A 14,890-nucleotide genomic window follows, 5' to 3' on the forward strand; every position below is an offset into this window, starting at 1 on the left:
GCATTTCAGCAGCAGGGACTGGAAATCTGGTCAGGATTGACGGGAAGATGAATGCTGCTAAAAACAGAGGGATCCTGGATAAAAACCTGCCAGCCTCTGCCAGAAAGCTTAAACTGAGGCAGAATTTCATCTTTTAGGACAACAACCAGAAGCATACTGCCAGAGCAAATATGGAGTGGTTTCAAAATAAGAAAATTTATGTCTGCTGCTGCCCAACTAACCTGGCACAGCTTGAGCAAATTTGCAAGGAGGATTGGGCAAATCTTACTACATCACAGCGTGCAAAGCCAAGAGACTTGTCCAAAAAGACCACTGGCTGTAACAGCTGTGAGAGATGGCTTAACTAAGTAGTGAGCAAAGGGAATCAATACTTCTGAACTGCTAACATTTTTTGTTTTTCCATTTTTTTGGGGCTCAACTGGGGATAAAATAGGAGCATGTGATTCACAAGTAAAATTTCTCAGTTAAATTGATCAAAATCCCTGGTTGTAACATTCATTTATGTGAAGGATTGAGGGCTGAATACTTTTACAAGCCACTGTGTACACAAGCATTCTCAAGTATTACTTCAGAAATATTTCATCAGAAAGTAGTACTACTAATTGAGAAAAAGCTGCAACTGAACTTGGGGAAAAATGCAAAATTTACAGGTGGAATTGATAAAATCAAAAATTTTAATGTGAATTCAGACACAGATATTGCATACTGTTGAGGCAGTGTGGCAACATGAATTTAAAAATATTATCTAATTTCATCTTGAATAATTTAGCAATTAAGATTCAGCAGGAATTAATGCATAACAATTAACAGTGATGGCCAAATACTGCAAACTATCCTCAGTCTATACAAAAATTACATATTTCCAAATCAGATACATTGCCATGAGGATTTCACCAAAAGCAAAATTGACAATAATTGTACTGCTTTCCCATAACAATCACTGAGCGTAAAATTAACATGCAGTGTCACTAGGGCCAACATTTCAAACTCTGGTGAGCAAGGATTGTTCATTTTAAAGATTAAAAAGGCAGAAACTGCAAGCAACAAAAGTAACCAAGTTATTTGGGCCTTTTCTTTCCTGGACAAATAGGCAGCAAAAATATTGGCAATCTAAGTTCCATGAACAATGGCACTAAAAGTACAATAGTAACACACTGTGCTATAAATATATTCACACAGAAAACTAGGAATTGCAGCCTACAAAGCAAGAAAATAATGTGTGTTGAAGACTAGAGATCATGCACAATTTTACCAGTAATACTAAAGAGGGAAAGTTGAAAAATATTTTTGAGGTCAATAATTGAGCTTTAGGAAATCACTGAAGTACACTCAAAATTTTCAAATATTGAATTTGGAATGATTTCTCAAATGAAATCCAGAGTGGGTTGGTGAAGGTTTACAGGTGTGGGGAGGTCTGGAGTCTCAGTCCCATTTAAAGAGAACTAATGAGCCATTCATCCTAAATAGATGGCTCCAACAAAAATTACTGGATTCAGACCAGCTCATGGTGGAATCGGATTCCTTAAGCCTATGATGACAGCAATCTAGATTTTTCTGATGGAAAATGCACAATTTTTTTTCCCTCAAATTACCTTCAAGGGCCTGAAAATACTGCCCGACTGGTTTGACTGAACTGACGTATATGGCTAACTATAAAATTGGTATGGAAGCATATTAGTTGCTGCTTCTGGGTAGACTCCCATCACCTACATAGTATAAATCAGAACAAAGATCACTGCTTTGATTTAACTATTGTACTGCCTAACCATCAGTCAGCGGGCAATCCTAGCCTGTTTCCATGATAACCATTGAAATATAAATGGGTTAGACTGGAATACTATCCAAATAACTAAAGGAAGACAGACCCCCTTGCCCATTTGTCACAACCATTGAATTTAGTAATATACTTTTGTAAACTATCACTTCTTTGGGTATGCATCAATTAGAGGGAATAACATGACAACATCAGAGAAATTCACTAGCATCATACTACATACATCAGAAGCCAATTTGAAAATTTTAACATGCAGGATTAAAAACATGAGAATAGCAAGACAGCATCCTTACTGTTGACCTATATGTGACAAGGGTATTTACAAATTCCAGCCAAAATAATTATGGTAATCTATAATTTATATAAAGTAGGACAATAAATATTACTGTTTAACAGAACAGAGTTTCCAATCCAATTGTTAAGAAAAAGCAAATCTTTATCAAGAACATTTTAGTCCAGTTTATACAGGTGAGATAGGCCTAGAACTTTACATTGTTCCTTTAATTGACTGCTGGTGCCAGCGACATTACACTGTAGTTAAAAGGCACCAGCAGTTAAATTGTTAAACAGCTTTTCCTGAAGATCCAAATGATCCACGCATCGATCAAATATTTGAATCGCGTTGAAGGTGACATTCTTTACACCAACTTGAAAACCTGTCCATTTTGCAGTCTAGCTTAAAGTCGTGTCCGTCTCTTTCTAAGGGGAAGAAAAGTGACCTTGACTAATTTTGATCATCAATCAGAACGAAAAAAATAAATGAGTAAATGGAAAGTATGACACAATATGTCAAAGAAATCAAGTTTCCATTAAACGTGTTCTGCATATTTTAACTCAATGGACTGTCACTTAAATTAAGTCATGCAATTTACAAATAATTCCCAACACAGAAGTTTCAATTTGGTGTACAGCACCTAAATTTGCACCCAAAGTGATCCAATAATATCAAAACCTTTCAATGAGCCACTATTCTGAAGATATGGTACACCAACGAGCAGAATTAATAATGACCTTCCTATCAGCCACCATTACTTTTCAAATCATGCACCATTTCTTTGTTCCCAATACTCTGATACTGGGCAATCTACATTTTTCGTCACTAATCTCCTTTCATTGTATAAAGTTTTACAGTCAGCTTTATTGTTTGCTGCAAATTCTTTCTCATTTTTATTCTTGCTTATTCAATCATTTTGTCTATGCTAAATTCCAAACTGCTCCCAAATTTTGGGACTGATGATGCTTCAGGCAGTTATACATCTCCTCTTCGCAACAACACTATGTCTAATATCACTTATAGCCCAAAAATGAACCAATTTTCCTAATTTTGATAGGAATTCCTGTGCGCATTCTTTGTATTATCCATTGCCTAATTATAGTCAATCCATTTAGTAAAACTGCTCACTCCCCTTCCAAATCCATCAAATGCCATTGAAATATTCATTACCATATCATGGTCACTCTTTAAGAAAACACAAACACAATTATTCCTTTCACATCATACCCAACTTCACTGCCTACAATCCCTTTTTATTCAAGTGTCTATAGTGTATTTCTGATTTCCATTTTCCATTTGTTTTCTTTCCAGTGTCTGTTGCTCATTTCCTTCATCAACTTCCCTTCGAACTTGCCGTAATCAATTTGCTTTAGCATGTGTCAATCATATACTCATTTATTTTTACTTTCTTTTTGAACATCCAAAGACCTCCCACTTCAATGCCTCATGAAATGCACCTAGACTACCTGAAACTTAACATAAGGGCTAACACACACAAAATGCTGGAACTCAGCAGGTCAGGCATCATCTATGGAAATGAATTTCATGCTGACATTTTGGGCTGAGACCCTTCTTCAGGAGTGAGGATTGGGGTGGGGAGAAGATGCCAGAGGGGAGAAGGTGGGGAGAAGCAAAGGAGGCTAGCTGGAAGGTGATAGATGTAGCCAGGAGGGTGGGAAAGGTCAAGGGTTGGAAAAAGAGGAATCCAATAGGAGAGGAGAGTAGACAATAGGAGAAAGTAAAGGAAGAGAAGTCAACAGGGGAAAAGGTGCCCCTTTGTGCCAGTATTCATTCACATATCAAGGCTTGATTTGAAGCCTTTTCAGTTCAGAATAATGGAATGATTGAATTCATAGTATTCCTTACATTAGAGAAAGCCAGATTTGCCTCAATTGTCGATGATCACTCCCATTCTTCCAACAATCTCTTTGACCCTCTACCATTAGGCAGGAGGAAACAGCATCGGACAAGGAATGTTAGGATGGGAAATAGCATCTTCCACCAGCCCACAAAACTACTGAACTCCCTGCCACCACTTAGGTCTTATCATCTATGAAGATTGAATAGCATCATATTGTTTACTTTCTAAAACCTGTGTCATAAATGTATCTTATTATTTGTTAATTCATTTGTGGTATTACTACCTTGTATGTTCTGTGACAGTAACTTGGGCTGGAGGAACGTTGTTTTGCTTGGTGGTAAAAAATGTGTATGGCTGAATGACAATAAACTTGAACCCTGAAACTGGTAGTCAAAAATATTATTGAAAATGACTGACACTCTGAAATTCTGTACTATCAGGTGCCTATTTGTGGATGTAACAGATCAGATGGCTTAGAACACAGAGTAAGGACTCTTTTACTCAACATCTAACTGAAGCAAAATCACAACAACTTATTTGATTATCACTTTGCTTTCTTTGGGATGTTACTGTGCACAAATCAGTTGCTATCTTGTTTACATTATGCTAGTGCCCATACTTGGAAAGTAGCTCATTGACTGCGAACTTTATTTTAATCAGAACTAAAACTTTTTTTGGACATTTGATCTTAGAAAGAAATATTATATCCTCCCAAAATACACTGATATTGCTGTGTCATTTAAGAGAGATCGATCAACATGCAAGTTTAGCAAATCAGGATATGAGACTGGAACTTTTAAAAAAGAAAATTTCAAATAAAGTATGGACTTAGTTGTTCAAATAAAAAAAAAACACCAACCTGTCATCGAGGTGGTATCAAATCAGTTAGAATTTCGCTGCCTGATATTTTTATCCTTGTGATTTGTAGCTGAATTGCTTTTCCTGCCGAAGAAATTAGGAATTAGTTAACATTTGTCAGCAATGACTAAATTTAAAGTAGTATCTTAAATATGAAAGTTGGGTAAACTTACAAAGGTGCAGATCCTTGTTCATCATCTGTTTAACATCCAATTCACATGCAAACACAACAAAAGGAGAGGGTTTAGTAATAGTATGTTAAGATATTTAATGAATTTATTGCTATTTGCATATTCTGGGATTCAACTTCTTAAAAACCATTTATGTAGGTCAACTCGAATAAAGGTTGCTCCATAAGCAGTTAGAATCCTTTAAGCAAAGAAGAAACCCCTTGATAATTCAGTGGGAGCTTTTCACAGCAATCTTCTGGCGTTGAAGTACAGAAATTAATTATTAATATTGAAAGATGGAACACATTGGCGTAAAAGTGCCAATAGTATTCAATCAAAGTCTCACTTAAACTATTTTTGCAATCCGGTCATACAATGTGAAACTCTTGTTTTGCCAAGACTCCCCACATTTTGCAGAACACATTGTCCAATTGCAGTGAATGATCCACACCAGACCTCTGACACAAGACTGCATCATCTTTATCTCAAAATACAGTTCATGAAGTTTTCTTCAGACCTTAAAACACTTACTTGGTTGAGATTCATTCCCTAAAATCATGAATTCATACTACTCTTTCACTGCAATTCTCAAACTTACGTTAAGCCTGAAAGCAGAAAAGCAGCAACTTCTTGTTTCTCAAATCAATACTAGAAGCTGCAGATTTAGCAGCTGTTTGGTACACAAGGCAAGCTGTTTAGCATTGTTTGCCTTAAATGAGATATACTTAGGCTCAAGGTTTTACAATATTCATTTACTCTTTTTTTGCTCAAAGTACAACAAATTAAATACAATAATTTAAAAGAAAATTCCAGATTAGATATTGCTAAGAAATTCTGTATATATCAAAATCTGTTTTAAACAGACATTGTACACACAGATGAGCCTTGAGGCTAATCTCATTTGTCTTCTCCTTCTCAATACTGTAAATCAAAAACAAGCACAACTGCTCAAACCTGATTCTTACATGCTGACTGGTATGTTCATCAAACAATATTCTACTAACAATTTAATTGAAAGAAATTCTGTTTGGACAATGGATATGTTAATTTAGGGAAACTTATCTTATTGGTCAATCTTGACCAGGTACTTAAGGGTAAATCAGATGGAAATGGGTATTTAAATTCTATTTAGAGATATTGGGAATAACCAGAGAGAGAAATTAAATGGTTAGTTCTACTATAGCATCAGCAGCTACAAAAACTTCCATGTTACACCATTCCATGATAGAATCATTAAGATTTCCTGCCCACAGTGGAAACTGAAGAGATAAAATCATAATTGTCAAACTTCCCACCTTCAATTTTTAAAAAAATCTTTGAGCAACATTCTTTGTATAATTATATTCCAATGGAGTTATTTATATCACATGAAATCAGTAGTACCACTGTTAATTCGCTGCAGAAAAATAAACTAAATGGCACTAAAAATAATGACAAATTCTGAAAATGAATTTAGATCTGCAATTACCATGAAATTCTGTTTAGGTTTGTGTAAAGATTTACCATGTTTATTGCATAGTGACTTGCTAAAAGATGGGAAATTCTGTAGTCATACACTGATGATTTTAGTTTTGTATGTTGTGGAATTTAAACATAGCCTTGTGTCTAACATTACAAGGACAGGTCTAATTTTAACTTCCTTATTGTGCACCTTATGTTGTAAAATTATTGTTCAAAGCCAAGAGATGGTATTCACATGTTGGCTTTACAACATCACACTGAAATAACAGAAAAGAATCAGCTGAACTAGCAAGTTATTTGATTTACAGTAACTTAATGCTAAACACATGAATAGCACAACTGTGTAAAGAAGGCAGGAACCTGAACTTTAGGTGGCTCATCCAATGGAATATATCCTTTTAAGACCAACATGCATGTTAATCCACTTACCGCAGGATATGAACCAGCAGCAAATGGGAAAGAAAACATTTTGCTTGAATTAAGTAAAGATGACCTTGAACTGCATGCTGGACACTAACCAGAAACCTTAGAGTTTCAATTCTCTACAAAATTAACTAACACCTAAATGACAATTAAACTAGTCACGATCTATAATCAAACAACCAGGTAATGAATTTGGTCTTTCTAGTAGCATGAAGCTCAACAGTATCTACCAACCTACATAAGCTAAGCTGTCAATGAGCCCAAGGAAAAAAAAAGTTGATCAGCATATTTCTGTAACTCTAGCACAAGCTGCTCAAATTTGAAAGAAACTTATTTGTCATCTTATAAATGTCATAATAGCACAATGGAATTCATTTGTTGACTATTTCACAGCACAAAATTTAATCAAGCCCTCACTGGTGATTTGAATTCCCTTTCTGGTGGTGTTATCACACAGGCAGGTTACAGAAAAGATTCACACTCAGTTCTACTCCATTTTAAAGTATGGCAAGAATGGAACTTTTACTAGATACCACAAGCTTTACCTTAGCTGCCACCTTTTACATTTCCTGAACAAGACAGAAGAGGGATAAATTGGTAAGGGTGGGCTAAGAATTCATAAAGGTATCTGCTTGAAAGGTTAGCACCAGGCTCCAGAACAAAGCTATCTCTTTGTTTCAACTGTGCTTGGTTTCCCAGGGGCCAATGGATCTGGGAACTGAAGTTGCAAGAATTCCCAAATACAATAGCTAAATGACTTTTTTTTAAAAAATGGTGCCACAACTGGAACTTCACCTAGTGCTTCAGGGATCTGTTCTGGGGCAACTTCTCTTTGTGATTTTTATAAATGACCTGTATGAGGAAGTGAAGGATGGGTTAGTAACATTGCTGACGACACAAAGATTGGGGGTCTTATGAATAGTGTGGAGGGCTGTCACAGTGGGACATTGATAGGATGCAAAACTAGGCTGATGAGTGGCAGATGGAGTTCAACCTAGATATGTATGAGGTGGTTTATTTTGGTAAGTCAAATATAATGGCAGAATATAGTATTAATGGTAAGACTCTTGGCAGCGTGGAGGATAACAGAGATCTTGGGATCCGAGTTCATAAGACACTCATAGATGCTGTGTGGTTAAGACATATCGTACTTTGGCCTTCATCAACTGTGGAATTGAGTTGAGAGATAATGTTGCAGCTAAACAGGACCGTGGTCAGACCCCTCTTGGAGTACTGTGCTCAGTTCTGGTCACTTCACTGCAGGAAGGATGTAGCAACAAAAGAAAGGGTGCAGAGGAGATTTACAAGGATGTTGCCTGGATTGGGGAGCATGCCTAATGAGAACAGGTTGAGTGAACTTGGCCTTTTCTCCTTACTGCGACAGATGATGAGAGGTGACCTGGGGCATTGATCGTGTGGATAGTCAGAAGCTTCTTCCCAGGGCTGAAATGGCTAGCATGAGAGGGCAGAGTTTTAAGGTGCCTGAAGTAGGTACAAAGGAGATGTCAGGAGTAAGTTGTTTTTTTTTAAATGCAGAGAGTGGTGATCGCATGGAATGGGCTGCCAGCGTCGGTGGTGGTGGTGGATACAACAGGGTCTTTTAAGAAACTCCTGAATAGGTACATAGAGATTAGAAAAAGAGAGGGCTATGGGAAACCCAAGGTAATTTCAAAAGTACATGTTCGGCACAGCATGATGGGCCGAAAGGCCTGTATTGTGACATAGGTGTTCTATGTTTCAAAGTACTCCCACTATTATTTATCCCATTCTCCATAATCAGAGCTCCCCCCTACCCCTGGCTTTGTCATTCAAGATACTCTCAGGATAAGAACCTTGTCGTACCCTCAAACTCTACCCTCTTCTAGCTGTAGTCTTAACCAACAGCTTATTAAGACCATAAGATATAGGAGAAGTAGGCCATTCAGCCCATTGAGTCTACACCACCATTCAATCATGAGTTGATCCAATTCTTCCAGTCATCCCCACTCTCCTGCGTTCACCCCATACCGTTTGATACCCTGGGCTACTCAAGAACCTATCTATCTCTGCTTTAAATACACCCAATGACTTGGCCTCCACAGCTGTTCTTGGCAACAAATTTACCGCCTTCTGACTAAATTAATTTATGAACATCTCAGTTCTAAACGGACGTCCTTCAATCCTGAAGTTGTGCCCACTTGTCCGAGTCCTCTACCATGGTTAATAACTTTGCCATACTTAATCTGTTCAGGTCTTTTAACATTCGCAATGTTTCTATGAGAAGCTCCCTCATTCTCCTCAACTCCAGGGAATACAGCCCAAGAGTTGCCAGGCGTTCCTCATATGGTAACCCTTTCTTTTCTGGTATCATTTTTGTGAATCTTCTCTGAACCTCTTCCAATGTCCTTTCTAAAATGAGCCCAAAACTGCATACAGTACCTCCAAGTGTGGTCTCATGAGTGCCTTATAGAGCCTCAGCATCACATCCCTGCTCTTATATTCTATATCTCTAGAAATGAATGCCAACATTGCATTTGCTTTCTTCACAACCAACTCAACCTGGAGGCTAACTTTTAGGGCATCTTGCGCAAGGACTCCCAAGTCCCTCTGCATCTTGAATTCTTTCCCCATCTAAATAATATTCTGCCTGTTTATTTCTTCCAAAATGCATGACTATACTTTCCAACATTGTATTTCATTTGCCACTTCTTTGCCCATTCCCTTGAACTATCCAAGTCTCTCTGCAGGCTCCGTTTCCTCAACACTACCTGCTCCTCCACCTATCATTGCATTATCAAAAAATTTAGCCACAAATCCATTAATACTGTAATGCAAATCATTGACATACATTGTAAAAAGCAGCGTCCCCTCGCCAACCCGTGAAACTCCACTAGTAACTGCCAGCCAGACTGAATAGGATCCCTTTATTCCCATTCTCTGTTTTCTGTCGACCAGCCAATGCTCCACCCACACTAACTTCCTTGCAATTCCATGGGCTTTTATTTTGCCAAGCAGCCTCATGTGCGACACCTTGTCAAAGGCTTTCTGAAAATCCAAGTACACCACGTCTACTGCATCTCCTTTGCCTATCCTGCTTGTAATTTCCTCAACGAATTACAGTAGGTTTGTCAGGCAGGATTCTCCTTTCAGGAAACCATGCTGGCTTTGGTCTATTTTGTCATGTGCCTCCAGCTACTCCTAATCTCATCCCTAACAATCGATTCCAACAACTTCCCAACCACTGATGTCAGACTAACAGGTCTATAGTTTCCTTTCTGCTGCATCCCACCCTTCTTAAATAGCAGAGTAACATTTGCAATTTTCTAGTCATCCAGTTAAATGCCAAAATCTACAATTCTTGAAAGATTATCATTAATGCCTCCACAAGCTCTCTAGCTACTCCCTTCAGAACCCGAGGGTGCACTCCATCTGGTCCAGGAGATTTAAACCACAATCACACCATTAAGTGTCCTGAGCACCTGCTTAGTCAGAATTTTCAGTGCACAAACTTCGTTTCCCTGACGTTCTTGAATGTCCGGTATACTACAGACATCTTCCACTTTGAACACAAAGTAAACTGCAGATGCTGTGGTCAAATCAACACGTACAACACGCTGGAGGAACTCAGCAGGTCGGGCAGCATCCATGGAAACAAACAGTCAACGTTTCAGGCCGAGACTCTTCATCAGGACTGAGGAAGGAAGGGGCAGGGGCCCGATAAAGAAGGTGGGGGGAGGGTGGGAAGGAGAAGGCTGCTACTAATCTGCTCTACTGCCATGATGAAGACAAACCCAGGATGGAGGAGTAACATCTCATATGCCATCTGGGTAGTCTCCAGCCCCTTGGTATGAACATCAAATTCTCCAACTTCCGGTAGTTCCCTCCCTTTCCCTTCCACCATCCCACTTTCACTCTGCCTCCTCTTCCAGCTGCCCATCACCTCTTTCATGATTCTGCCTTCTTCTACTACCCATAGTACTTTCCCCTTACATTCCTTCTTCACCTTTCCTGCCTATTCCCTCCCACACCCCTTGGTCTTTCCTCTGATTGGTTTTTCACCTGGCACCTACCAGCCTTCTCCTTCCCACCCTCCCCCACCTTCTTTATAGGGCCCCTGCCCCCTCCTTCTTCAGTCCTGACGAAGGGTCTCGGCCTGAAACGTTGACTGTTCGTTTTCACGGATGCTGCCCAACCTGCTGAGTTCCTCCAGTGTGTTGTACATGCTGATTTCTTCCACCGTGAAGACTGATACAAATTACACATTTAGTTCCTCTGCATCTCTCATTACAATATCTTCAGTGTCATTTTGTTTGGTCCTTTATTTACCTAAAAAATCTTTCAGTATCATCTTTGATATTAGCTGCCAGCTTCCTTTCATAATTCATCTTTTCCTACCTAATGACTTTTTTAGTTTCCTTCTTCAAGCTTTTAGAAGCTTCCCAATCCTCTATTTGCCCCACTAACTCTGGCTTCCTTGTATGCCCTCTTTTGCTTTTACTTTGGCTCTGACTTCACATGTCAGAGCAGATATTATTATTTACATCATAACCTCTCCATCTGGCCAACAACAGGATTTTGACCTTTCCTAGATATCAAAACATTTCAAACACTGGAATTACTACATCTAGCAGAAGTAACAGAAAATACTCATTTGTCACAACTCCCAGCCAATGCAAATGTTTAATGAAAAACATAGCTGATTCCAAGTTTGACAGCAGCACAAGACTACATTTCTCTCCCCTTCACTAAAACTATCTGTCAAAATCTGGCAGAAGATGAAACCAAAAAGATTGTAAATTGGCAAAACTATGTCATCAGATGATCTAAAGGCAAGATAAAGCTAAGACAAGGAAAATAATTCTTAGAAGGTGACAAGAAAGCAGATGACATTGCATTTTCAACCTGACACTATTTGCTTTCATAAAAAACAGTACAAGTCCATCTTCACCTAAATTCCATGATAAATACAGAGGTTGAAGAATAGTGTTGGTGAATGTTAGTGTTTTTGCTTTGTGAATTAGATCTCAGGAGCAAATTCACAAATTGAAGTCTCAAATAAAAGCACAACTTATCTAGCACAATTTGTTAAAATGGATAATTTGCAAATATTACTATATAAAAAGTTAATACTCAAATCAGCTTCGCTTTCAGATATTTCCTGGTTTTTAGATGTACTGGTTGACAGAATCTCAAATCACTTTGCTCAAACAAAACCATGTAAAATTGCCAGATTTTTTTTTAAAACCCAAGTCACTGACACTGCTCAAACACATCACTAAAAACATAAAGGGTTAAAATAGATCCGAGAAAACATTGTAATTATTTCAATACTTAACTGTAAACTGTTCCAAGCTTGTACTGATTACACCCAAAAGCTCAAAATACTGATAAGATTTACAGATTATGCAAGATGGTCATTTTACAGCTCCAATAACACTTCAATCTCCAAAACACAAGTCCCTTAAAATTTTCCCCTTCAACATTTAAGACCTTTCTTAAAACAAGCCTCTTCAACTGCTATTCCAACACTCAAAATAAAAACTGTATATGTGAATCACTCAGGAAATTGCCAAATGCATAAGCAGCACAAACCTGATGTGTGCTTTCAGCATTTGTTTTGGATTGTATCAGTGACCAATGACAACTTCCTGCAGAGTTCACTAAACTACTACTACCTTTTAAAAATATACTTTTACTACTAATCTATGTGCAATTGGAGACCATGATTTACATTTTGATCATGTTTTTGGGTGTACTGAGCAATTTGGCGCTTTTGCTGTCACATAGGGAATTCAACATGCTTGAGAGTGAGACTGAGAACGGTGTGTGCGGCCTAATGGCAGAGCATGAACCCATGATCAGCTCCAATTCTCCACTCTAATTGATTAAAGCCTCAAGCAATATTGAAATTAATGACTAGTAGAGTGGAGGGCCAGGTGTTCAACGTTGTCTGCCTGTGTCTGGCGAATCTCCTTTTCACTTGTTGCCAGAGAAAGGCATCATTGTCTTGAGTATTGGGCAAGGCTTGATCAGCACATCTAGTGGATTGGACTCATATTTAGAGGACACTGCAGTTCATGTCATTTTTTCCCGATTTCCTATTGTAATTTTTGCACAATTCTGATCAGTGCAGACTGGCTCTGCGGCCTGCAGTCTACAAATGACACAGTGTTAAATTGAACTGAACATTTCTTGATTGTTTCAAGGATTCTACAGCTTGATGTTTAATACTGTGTTATTTGCTTGTTTCGTTTTTTTTGTACACCAGGGGTTTGCTTTGAATGGGCTCCACAGTGTTTTTTTTGTTTTGCGGCTGTCTGTGGGAAAACAAATCTCAAGGTTGTACACTACATACATTGAATATAAATGTACTTTGAATTTTTAACATCTAAATTGTTTCCTGGTGCAAGATCACTATTCTAATTTTTCTTTTGAAAGACTTGTGCTGTTTTACTATTTACTTAATATAAAAATATTTTGACAAATTCTCCCAATCAACCTCCAGAATTCCCTGGGAGCTGATCTCAGGAAATCTCTGATTTTCTGGTTGGGGGAGGGGAAGGAATTACAACCAATCATTTGCTAATTAATTAATCCATGCTCCCCAACCCCAGTGAAAATTCTGCTGCAGCATCTCTAAGTTTGACTGACTTTTATTTGAAGTGGATTTTGCTTTGTTTTAAATTTGACCACTAAAACTACCTCAAATAGACCTATTTTAATCTTTCCCCCTTACACCATCACAAAATAATCCATGACAATTGATACAGAGAAACTGAGGGAAATATAATTTGATAGAGGTAGATGAGAAAAAAAATTGACACAAAAGCTGAAATGAATGAAAATACTAAGACATGAGAATTAAACCACCTATCAATATGGTTCCCATAATGATGGATCTATCTGATTTATTCTTAACAAAACAATTATACATACAATCTTTCATCTTAAGATACATTCATCTTAAACACAAAATTAATCAAGTTATTCAAATACATAAACTCAGAAATGAAGCTTTAAAATAGATTTTGCAGTTTTGTTGGTTGTGGTATCATTGATGCATTCAACATATTCACCTTGCATTGGATACTCCACAATAACATTCAATCAGATGTATCATTATGAAAGAATAAGTCAAGAAAATATCTAGAAAGTACAGTTTCCAAGAATGAATTTAGTCATGATTCCCTGAAATGGCTCGTTATGAAACATTCTTGAATCAGCTATAAGCCTGCATTATAATGCACAAATACATATTAAAGATTAAAGTTATAACTTACCATCTGAAATTTCATCAGGCTTTCTCCTTTTCTCATAAATGAAGATAATTGCAACAAGCACAATCACCTCGGCAACAATACCCAAGAAGGGCCAGACAGCAGCATAACGGCTACGAACTCGAAGGTGAATCATTTCAGCTTTTGCATCAACTTCATTAGTTGCATTGCAGAAATAGTCTCCCTGGTCTAGCTCAATATCCAGAGAAGAGATGTGCAACTCAGTCTTATTTCCCATGCTCTTGATGTGAAACTTCTTGGTTCCATTGACAATTTGCTAAATTTGAAATATTAAAATGTTTAAGTAAATAACAATACAACTTTCTAGGTTTCTGCAATTCTAGGAGTGTGTAGTAGAGAGTGTATTGACTGGCTGCCTCACGGCCAGGTGTGGAAACACTAAGCCTTTAAACTAAAGATCCTACAAAAAGTACTGAGTTTACCCAGTACATCACAGGTAAAGACCTCGCAACCACTGAAAGTATCTACAAGAAACTATCATAAGAAAGCAGCACTCGTTATCAAAGATCCTCACTACCCAGGCTATGCTCTATACTTGCTGCTGCCATCAGGTGGAAGATACAAAAGCCTCAGGACTCGCATCACCAGGTTCAAGAACAATTACTACCCCACAGCCATCAGGCTCTTAAACAAAGGGTTAGCTACACTCACTTGCCATCCATTGAGATGTTCCCAAAACCAATGATCTCACTGCAAGGACTCAATCTTGTTATTTCATGTTCTTGTTATTTATTTTTTATTTTCATTTATAGTTTGTTGTCTTCTGCACTATGGTTGATCTTTCACTGATTC

General features: G+C 37.8%; 1 protein-coding gene across 1 annotated transcript in view; it reads right to left on the reverse strand.

The window, feature by feature from the left end:
• Positions 1-656: 656 nt before the first annotated feature.
• bsg (basigin) overlaps positions 657-14,890 on the reverse strand; it is a 35,941-nt gene continuing 21,707 nt past the window's right edge. Inside the window, exons 6-9 of the mRNA XM_059992396.1 lie at positions 14,081-14,354; positions 4,941-4,965; positions 4,769-4,851; positions 657-2,473 (exon numbers count right to left, since the gene is read on the reverse strand). Of these exons, the coding sequence (XP_059848379.1) occupies positions 4,791-4,851; positions 4,941-4,965; positions 14,081-14,354 (360 nt within the window). The 3' untranslated portion in view covers positions 657-2,473; positions 4,769-4,790. The remainder of the gene's footprint in view (positions 2,474-4,768; positions 4,852-4,940; positions 4,966-14,080; positions 14,355-14,890) is intronic.

Source organism: Hypanus sabinus, chromosome 16 (genome assembly GCF_030144855.1).
Source record: "Hypanus sabinus isolate sHypSab1 chromosome 16, sHypSab1.hap1, whole genome shotgun sequence".
Taxonomy (NCBI): domain Eukaryota; kingdom Metazoa; phylum Chordata; class Chondrichthyes; order Myliobatiformes; family Dasyatidae; genus Hypanus; species Hypanus sabinus.